Source organism: Lactuca sativa, chromosome 6, assembly GCF_002870075.4.
Source record: "Lactuca sativa cultivar Salinas chromosome 6, Lsat_Salinas_v11, whole genome shotgun sequence".
In the NCBI taxonomy this organism is placed as follows: Eukaryota; Viridiplantae; Streptophyta; class Magnoliopsida; order Asterales; family Asteraceae; genus Lactuca; species Lactuca sativa.
The window spans coordinates 197,943,079-197,954,027 of record NC_056628.2 but is presented as its reverse complement, the minus strand read 5'-3'; the positions used below and the strand labels follow the sequence as shown (position 1 = coordinate 197,954,027).

The following is a 10,949-nucleotide window of genomic DNA, read 5'->3' as shown; positions in this document are numbered from 1 at the left end:
ACCCACCAAAACAATATCTTCTTGTTTACGTAGGGATATTACTATGTAGCCTTTTGTTTCAAAGTGTGTTTCAAGTGGATATTATTTATGCGCATCTTTTAGTACATGTCTATAGTGCGTTAGTCACCATGGAACCAAATCACCAATAACTTTGTAATTTCATTTGCTTTCAGCAGTTGTCTTTATTTTTGTTTTTTTTTCCTACTTGGATTGCGTATTTTAAATATAAATATAATCATTATTTGTCTTTAAAATAGCCATTTTATATTTTGATCTAAAAAATGCAAACCACAGTAATAACTTACATGCTTGTGTTAACAAACAAAACAAAATGTTAACGTTATAGATATAACCAGTTTAGTTGATATAAAGTATAAACATGATTAGTGGTATAATTATACTTTTAAAGCATGTCTCATAGTATTTTATGTGGAATGAACTAGGGAATGTAAATATATCGAAACGAAGATCACTCGTTCAAAGACATTGAGTAAATGTCCGTTATTTAAAATGTGTATAACTCGAAGTCTAAATTACTTGATTCTTTTTCCCAACGTGTAATTTGGTGTTTGTATTTCATTTTGGACTGTACAAACACATATTTTGATTAGCTACTAAAACAACTACATGTCCCATAAGACAACATACCAATCTTTCCCATTTTTTTAAAATGCGACATAACTCACTGATATGAAGTCAGAATTACTTGACTTTTTTTAGCATGTAATTTGGTATTTGTACTTTATTTTAGATTGTATAAACATGGAATACAGTCCTAAAATTGTTGGCCTCCATAGGTCTAGGCATTTGGGAATGGCTTGACTCTCTTTATTTGTGGGCTTTAAAGAATGATGTTATTGAAGCTATTTGCATGAGTACATTTTAGGTGTTGTGGTGCTTTAGAAATTCCAAAGTGTTTAACAGAAAGTAGACACGATTGTAGAGTATTATGGATTTTGGGTTGTTAATAGGAATAGAAAAATCAACATTAACCAGGTATCTTGGATTCAAAAATTTTGTTTATTCAATTGTAATTTGTTTTGTTCGTTGCTCGCTAGCTACTTGCTAGTGTGGCTAATAAAATCCTTTCAACTGTTCTGAAAAAAAAAAAAAAAACACATATTTTGATTCAATATTGAATTAGCTACAATCCCCCGAATATAGTATATCAATGTTACGTATTTTCTTTTCTTTCTTTTCTTTTTTTTGGGAATTTTGTCATGTTTTTTAAAATGTGCATAACTCACTATATTGAAGTCAGAATTATTTGATTTTATGGTTTAAACTTTGTTATATGAATTGTATTAAACTTAGTTTTTCAATTTGTGGTAGTTGTGAAAGTGCATTGCTATTTTTGGTTCTTTTTTGATAGTCATTGTTATTCATGGTTCCAAATCTGGTTCCATAATGAAAAATCACAAAAATCGGTTCTAATTTGAAAAATAACTGTAAAACCGATACCAGGACCAGAACCGGCACCGACGGTACGGTTCCTAGTTCTTGTAAACTCTTAAATCCAGTTCTAGGTTCGGTTCGGTCCTGTTCCAAAACTCATCCCTAAAACAATGTAACATTCTTCTTGTTTGTCAATTTCAGTAATACACCAAGTAATGTCTTCTTGTTTTTCCCCCAAAAATTGTTTTCAACTATTTTTTGTGTTCTTGGTATTATTATTTTGTTTTTTGTGTTTATCTTATCTTTAACAAGTGGTACCGAAGTTGCCTTTTATAAAACAAACACTCTCTCCCTCTCCCTCTCCCTCATTGATTTTATCCATAGACTTTCTAAAGTCTCAACTTATTTTATTCCCTAAACATGCAAGGCCATTATTGATTTTCCTTCCTTTAACCTGATTTGTAATCAGGTTTTAATTGATTACTTTCTCATGGCTTCAACAAAGTAAGACATTTTGATTGTCTTCCAAGAGATGGATATTTAGAATCATCCACAATCCATGAGATTTTATTATGTTGGAGTTTCAAACTAGTGTGTATATTATGGATCTTGTTTTTGATGATCCATAATGTTTGCAATGTATTATATATTTATAGAGGCTTTCGTTTTTGGGAGTGTTAAGGATCCCAAGATCTTCACTGAAGAAAATAAATTTGATGACCATTGTTTACTTGGTTTGCATCTTATCTGATTCTATAGCATTATGTTCTTTTATCTACAACTTGTAGGATCTTTAGACCAATAAATTGTTTTCCATGTCTTCTTCAAACCAACATGAACCAAAAAGTGATACATTTCTTTCGCTTGCTTTCAATGAGAATAAATATACTAAACAATTAATCTCAATGTTTCTTTGCTAAAAAAAAAGATATAGCTAGCAAAAACAAGTTACAATAACTCAAAATTGATACTAATTCAACAAAAACAACTCCAGAAGTACATACATATCATTCAGATTCTTCCAAAGATTCGCAAACAGGAAGATAATAAGTATCCAACTGCCAATATTTATGTTTCACACCCTCCCATACTTCTTCTCCCAAACAATCTTTAACAGGTAAGGGTATAAGTTGTGTTGAATAACCCAAACTCTCAAGTTCTAATGATACTAACTGACAATAAACAACATGAAAGAAAGCATTACCTCCACAAAGTCCATTGAAGAATGAATAAATCCCTTCAGGCTTCAATAAAGAAGGAAGATGTTGATGGAATTCTCTTAGATCTTCATAGTATTCTCCATATGTATCAAAGAAGATACCATCATAAGAATCAAGTTGATGAACAACATCCTGCCATTTCCCAAATACTACTTTCACATTTTCCTTTTCAGTCCAACCAGAAAGACGCATCCGTTCATAAACTTCAGGATGAGCTTCAACAATGGTGTGTGTAGCAGGTGAATACTGTTGTATAGCTGTATCCACAAGACCCATTCCGAATCCTATGTTTAGAATGTGACCACCTCTTGAGCAGATGGCTTTTGCGTGAGCTTCCATTAATGGTTTCTCCCAAGCCATCATTACAGCTTTGCTATTGGCATCCATGAGCTTATCTTCACTGAAACTAACTCTGTCCTCTAAGTAGTCTCCATCCAAATCACCAATTTTGTTTTCTTTTCTTGCAATTGTACCAAGTATCAATTCAGCTTGTATCCCTGTACATACAATGAGCAATGAAAGCACCTCTATTATGATCAACTTCTGTTATAAAATGAGCGCTGATTTTGATATAAGGATGAAAAATTAACAAAAATTAGTGATAAACAGACAAGTGTTATAATATGACGAAGTACCCGTATTAAGCAGTATGTCAAAGGCATCTTGGTGACCGGAATCCATGGCGAAGTCTCCGGCGGAGAGATTGGTAGGAGAGAGGGCGTTCCATGGAGCACCTGCGTCGAGCAGGGTTTTTACGACATCGGCGTGTCCGTGTTTGGCAGCGAGCATAAGAGGTGTGAAACCGTCATGGTCGAAGTAGGAAACGTCAGCTCCGGAAGCGATTAGGGTTTGCACTTTCTCAGTATCTCCGTTCGTCGCCGCCTCGCACAGTAGCCGCTGCTCATCTTCCGCCATTTTACAAACAGGTGCTAACGGCTTGCCTGTTTTAATGCCTTCATTTATTTGCCAAAACCCTAGAAAAAAAAATTACTATAAGATATAAAAACGCCTATTTATTTTTTACTATTGTAATTTTATTTTATTAAGTATTATTATTATTATAAAGGGTTAATGACCTAAGAGGGTAATAAGGTTTTAATTTTGTCCACGTTAAATTTCTAAGGTATTTTTTTTATATATATTATAGTCTAGGGTGAGGAAAAATTGAACCGCAAATAAAAAAAAACCGAAAAAACCGCATAAACTGAAACTGAAAAACCAACACCGAAATGAAAACCGATAGTGCGGGTTTTAGTTTTGCAAAAACCGAAAATGCTCGGTGCGGTGCGGTTTCTACTCTTGCAAAAACCACAAAAAACCGAACCGAACCGCACCGCACACACACACACACACACACACACACACACATATATATATATATATATATATATATATATATATATATATATATGATGGGTTTTGGTCATAAGACATCCTATGTGCTCATACAAACCCTAATGCTTGGATCTAGGTTTCTCTATTGTACATGCTTTGAATCCAAGACTATAAACCCTAATTCTAGCATATGGAAATCGATATTAACATATAAATGGGTTTAAGATCATACCTTTGATTGTTATATAGCAATAACAATCGAATTCCTCCTTGAATTGACTTTGGAAGGCTTAGAGTCACAAGTGTCACTCCTCTAATGGCTTACAAACACCAAGAGCAAATGGAGAAGGTATAAAGAGAGAGGAGAGGTATAAGAATTCGTCTCTAGGACCTCTTGGGAAGGCATGGACGAATTCATGAGCCTTAAGGGTCTTTATATAGGTGTAGAGATTAGGGTTTTAGTCCTTATCCTTATCTAGTTGCTTGCCCACCAAGTAACCATAAGATAAGCCTTGAAAACTCTTATCCTTTATCCTTTGGACGATTTCAAGGATCCTTATCTCCTTGAATTCGTTCAACCCATATTTAGGATAACCATTACCATATTTTGTAACTATCACATAATTACAATTCAGCCCCTCTAGTTTAATTAATTACACTTGATCACAAAATTAATTCTTAATTAATTATTGACCAATATTAATTAAACAAATATGATTTCTCCTTTAATATATTACTCGTATAACATATTAATAAATCATAATAACCTTTCTCTCTATTTATTTCTCCAATCAAGTTGCTTTGGTGAAGGCAACCCAAAAGGACCATGCACCATCGGGTCAAGTACATACCAAAATAGTTATGGACTTAGACACTAATCCAACAGTCTCCCACTTGGATAAGTCTAATAACTATTATGCGTATGACTTCAGATCCTGATCTGCAATCGTAGCTTTCCAAAGCCGCTGTCAACTCTGATCCTATCAGATACGCGTGTCCTTAGATAAGGGATCATATATTCCTCCATTCTAGATATCATATGAGATATGATTTCAAATCATTCTCTTTGTACTATATCTCGATTTCTGATTTATGACGACTGACTAATTGAACAAATCAAATTAGCCCTAGCCCAGCCGAGCATTTACGTTTGTCATCACTAAATCATCGAGGGGCCCAAAAGATATCGCTTTTATCCTACCTTGGATAAAAGGAACGGATAAACTTTGATACAATGCTTGCTTGCACTCACTAACCAAATCACACACAACAATATGTTTTATAACACCAAGTTACTAGTGCGTTTACATATAATCAATGTGCAACCGTTCGCAAGATACAACTCACACATCTCGGTTTCAAGAATATAAGATGTTATCGTCTTACCAATCACTCGTGATACAATTCATGGAGTGATCCAAGTGAGCGTGGGTTTGATCCAATGCTCAAATTCATATTCATAAGCACTCATGAACGTTGCAGCAAACATTTGCTTATGTCTAATGCTCTTTAGACAATCCACACACCAATTCACGACAGTCTTTATTCATACCTACTTCCAACGTATGAATGACTGTGGCCCGTTCGAATAATTCGATTATTCTTAATAAACTCAATTATTCTGGAAGTCAAAACATGCAAAGGTGAAACACAAGAATAATACTAATCCCATATGGCCTCAAACCTTTGAGTATAAATAAAACACCTTTTATTTATCACCATATCGATTACTCATTATTTGTCGTTTCGGTTAATCAACTTCTTACTTGAATTACAACACTTGTCCCATGCTCCTAGCATGCACACAATGTTTACTTATGGTTCTTACTTTGTGAAATAGATCACATTGAACACATTTCCAATCATTCTCATTTCACAACTCCAAATCCTTTTTCCATAAGTGAAAGAATATCAAATTCTTGCTACTTATAGAATATGCTAGATTCTAACGTTCTATGCAACTTATCCTTTCGTAATGTCACAGCACCAAAGTCACAAAGACTATTGCCAATGATATTACAAAGTCTTCTATCGGAGATTGTTGCAAGACAATTCCTTAGATATGATGTTTCTCACTCAAAGTACATTCCTTCGAACATCCTTTTGCATAAAGGTTTCTAATCTAGTCATAGATTTTTCAATATTCAATTCCCAATATGGACACGCTTCCATATTTTCCATATGACAACTCATTCTTAATAGAATCTTATCTATTCGTAATGATGTCGATATGGTCCATCCAATATGGAAACATTTCCATATTTTCCAATACTATACTTCCAACTACTCACAAGCGACCAATCCTCGTCGAACTTTGGATTGTCCTTTGATAGTTGTTTAATCATTTTAGTCAAAACCGATTCTAGTCCTTTTCCCTCTAAATGCGCTAGACATTTGGAAATTTTAGAATGGTCAAACATTAAAGCATTTGCAATCGATCCTATACCCGAAGCGTATGGGACACAACGCATAATGTTTTATTTGCTATGTTCTCAAAATTCGAATTATGAAGAGGAATACCGTAATCATAATCGAAATTTTAAGAACACACTATGTACCTTTGACTAAATTTATTAACATTTCTCAACCTAAACCTTTAGATTTGAAATGAAGCATAATATTCTCTCCCTTAATTATAGCAAAACAACTTTATAACCCTTACTACTTTGCAAGGTATAACTCTTATTTTCTATAATTAATATTGCCAACTTGCAATACGTGCCTTAATAATCATACAATCATAACATTTAGGCTCCCACTATCATGATGATTATTATAAAACATAACACTTATGCTCCCACTAGCTGCGACATGTATTCATAATCATCTTAACTTTTAGAAAAACAATGCTTATTGAATTTCTTAAGTTCATGTTTATAATACTTAGTGCTTTGATAATCTTTTATCAAGGTTTCTTGAACTTATACACCTTTGCCTTCGATAGTTCATATATGTGTCTAAACACTTAAGACTAATTGCCAAACCTCACAATTCAAATTATGGAAACGGATACCGTAACCATAATCGAATTCGAGAATGCAATTTTACAATCACTATCTTCTTAAAATCTTTCTTAGTGAAAGCATTTCCTCACAATCATTTTCATGAAGAAGGAAATCTTATGACACTTAGAATTAAACGGTGTATGTGTTCCTATCCATGTGAATTTGTTAAAACCAAGGTTTACGATAAATTCAAACTCATATGGACCGAACTTTCTTAATCTTGATTTCTTGCCTTATGGTAGCACAGCTGCCCACCATGTCTTCCAAGTAGTTAAGCAGCTCACCCTTTCCTATCAATGTACCTTTCATTGATTAAGGTGCTTTGCCTTTTATGCGTTCAAAATGAGAACTCATAGAATACTGCATAATTAACTCGACTGGATTGACACAGAACCAAAATAATGTCATCACGATAGGTTGTAAACCTCAACTCGTGTACTAGTGATGATTGATAAGGTTTATTTGATTTGTTCTTGAAACCTTTCAAGACCATTAAGACTCCCACTGACTCTTTGACATATAAGATTCTCTTGTCAAAACATTTCTTGACAAACAAATATTCAAGAGTTAGTGTAGCTTTAATCAAAACTCTTCATAAATTGGTCCTAGTTGGTCTTTGTCTTATCCAAGACATCACAACTTACCACATTTAATGAATGTTATAAACCTTCTTAATACTTTTTCACTCAATGTCACAATCTTAACTTTAAGACTTGTTTTGGAACGAAGTATGATTGACTTTTTGATTTAACCATTTCTTCAATTCTTGATTCCTCTTCTTAAACATACAATTGTACTTAGAGGATCAATTGAAATATGGTTCTTAATCATTAAGACCTATCATAAAACATAAAAGGTACTCTCCCTTCTTCTTAGAATGGAGAAACTTTTATCTTTCTGCCTACTTGATTCTTGTTATTCGTTCTACTATTGATTTAAACTTTTTCAATCAATTCAGAATTACACTTAATCTTATAAGTATAATCATATTTACTAAACCTTTAGTAAATCATGACGAATATCTTGTTACTCTTATGGTGGACTTTGATCAACACACAACTTTGTGTACTCGATCTCCTAGTCCTTCACTTGACACTTTGTCAATGAATTAGTCTAATTTCCAAATACGAAGTTTCTCATTCATCGTGCATCCACGTTGCATGATTCCAAGTTTCTGTCCAATTGAAACTTGGGCGATGAGAAACTCTCCCTATTTGGTAAATTCTTGACTTTTCCATAAACACCATAAACAAGAATAATATCCATTTGTTGTAGAAATATGCAAACACCAATTTTCATAACGATTTCATTGCAAGGAAATAAACAAATAAATAAATAAGTCAAACGAAAATTTATTTTATTTATAAAAGCAGCGGAAAACATTTGTCTTTACTATGCAAAATCCATTGAAAACTATGTATTTTAAAAGAAAAAATTTCTAACAACTCTATCATAACTATCTAATCTCAAAATCTAATCTTCAAGTCCATGCGATCAAGATCCATTCCTTGTGATTAGATTCATCTTGCTCTTTCACCAAGCTTCCTTTCTTTTCACCGATCCGATAAATCATTCAAATGCAATCTTATCACCGATCCGATAAATCATTCAAAAGTTGGCAAGGCAGTCCCTTGCATGCATGAAGTGCACGCGTGTGTTTAGCTGGGTACGCCCATCTTAAGGTTGGGTTACGCCCAACGTACATAGGGAAATGGCCGCAGGTGCCTTAGGCGTATGCCCAACGTACAGGAAGTACGCCCAATGTACGTCCAATGTTCATAAACCCTAATTTTAGGGTGAGCCACTATATAAATAACATAATGGCTCAAACCCTAGCCTCCTTATCAGCCTCCCCAACCTCAAAGAAACCCTATAACGCCTCATCCCTTCATTCTTGTGAGATCTTGACCTTGGGAAGCTCATTTTGGTGGTTTTAAGCTTGGAAGAGGAAAAAGGAAGTTGTCAAAGAAGGACTTGGGAAGTTGGAGCTTATAGATCTGGAATAACATCATCATTTGGAACTCTCTAGAGGTATAAAGTTCATAACTTTACTTAAGAATGATTAGATCTAATGTAGTGTGGTTTTGGAGTGATTTTGGTCCCAAAAATGGACCTTTTTGGTGCAACTTCGTTTTTGAGCTTGGGGTTGCCACCCTTAGAGCTAAAAGTGTCCCATAAGTAGTAAAGTTTCAATCTTGATGGTCCTAATGAGTTCATGCATGATATTTAGCCCTTTTTTTTATGGAAGTATGTTGTCACTTTTGAGTTTGGGCTTATTTGGTGGGTTGCAAGTCACCAAGTTGGTTACTTTATGGATTAAGACGTGGAAAAGGACCGGATCTGAGTTGGTAGCCTATGGAGTGGAGTATTAAGCACTTAATGGGAAACTGTCTTAACAGGGGGAGTACGCTCCGCGTACATTTAGGTACACCCAGCGTACACACCTTTTGGCTAGTACGCTTAGCGTACATAAGAGTACGCCCCACGTACTTGATGGGTTTTGGCCATATGAACATTCCTATGTGCACATACAAACCCTAATGCTTGGATCTAGGTTTCTCTAATTAAACATGCATTGAATCCAAGACTTCTAATGGCTAATAGAGTATAAGAACAATACAAAATCAGAGTTAGAAGTTTACCTTGAAACACTTGTTTGATCTTCTTGTTCTTGGAGCTTTAGAGTCACAAATGTCACTCCTCTAATGGCTTACAAACACCAACTAGCAAGAGGATTATTTGAGAGAGAGGAGAGGAAAGAGAAATCGGCCAGGGTTTCTTTGCTTTAGCAGAGGTGTCGATTTCCCTTGCCCTAGGGGTCTATTTATACTTGTAAGGCTCCTAGGGTTTCACCCTTAAACCCTAGTTGGATAATCTTTACTCAAAGCAATCCAAATCTTTTCCATGATAATCCCTTGTACGATTTGTGGCTTATCCCAAGCCCTAGAATTCATCCAACCCTATCCAAGAAGGATTTACAGCCCAAAGTGTAACTATCAAACAATTGACAGTTTATACCCTCTTATTTAATTAATCTCTTTAAGTCACCAAATTAATTCTAATTAATTTATGACTTATATTAATCAAATAACAATATTATTATTCTTTATATTATTCTCATAATATATTAATAATATTTATTCTCTCATAATAAATCATCCTGTCAAGTTGCTATGGTGAAGGCAACCCAAAAGGACCATGCACAATCGGGTCAAATACTTGCCTAATATAGTTGCAGCCTTAGACACTATTCCAACAGTCTCCCACTTGGATAAGTCTAGTAACTATATGCACAAGTACAATTCTATTTGCAATCGTAGCTCTCAAAGACGTTGTCAAACTCTGATCTAATCAATCTTGTCCTTTTGATAAGGGATCGTACAGTCCTCTGTTAGATATCATGCTGACAATTCTATGGAACAATTTGTCTAGCATTTGGTTTCTCGATCTCCGATTTATTCGACATAGAACTTAATCGAACACATCAATTCAGTTCTGACCGGGCCCGGCACATCAGTCAAATCAAATCATCGAGTGGCCGAGATATCACTTTTACCCTCTTGGGATAAAAGTAACATTTAAGCTTCGACTTATATGCATTTACTTATTCATTAATCAACTATACACAACAATGCGTTTTATAACACCGAGTTACTGATGCGTTTTCGCATTATCAATGTACAACCAAATAACAAATAACAAACCATATATCTAGGTTTTAAGACTATATGATATTATCATCTTTCGATCACCCTTTTATATCATATTCCATAAGGTGATTCCAGCAAGCACGGGTTTGTTCCAATGCTCAAAACTAGTTCATACTTGCACCGGATAGACTTGATCACGAGTAAATCTTGAGTACGCACCGCGTAATCCTAAGTACGCCCAACGTACTTAGGTCGGCCACAAAGATTATAAAAGTCGATTTTCAGCTAACCATGAGGGGGGATTCGACTTCTAACGTAATTTAGTCGACAATTAACTTCTGTTA

General features: G+C 34.6%; 1 protein-coding gene across 1 annotated transcript; it reads right to left on the bottom strand.

The window, feature by feature from the left end:
* Positions 1–2,343: 2,343 nt before the first annotated feature.
* LOC111901692 (protein arginine N-methyltransferase 2) lies at positions 2,344–3,564 on the bottom strand. Its single transcript, XM_023897581.3, has 2 exons — positions 3,251–3,564; positions 2,344–3,112 (listed from the first exon to the last, which is right to left on the bottom strand). The coding sequence occupies exons 1-2, from the start codon at positions 3,528–3,530 to the stop codon at positions 2,403–2,405; spliced, it is 990 nt and encodes a 329-aa protein (XP_023753349.1). The 5' UTR covers positions 3,531–3,564; the 3' UTR covers positions 2,344–2,402.
* Positions 3,565–10,949: the final 7,385 nt, after the last annotated feature.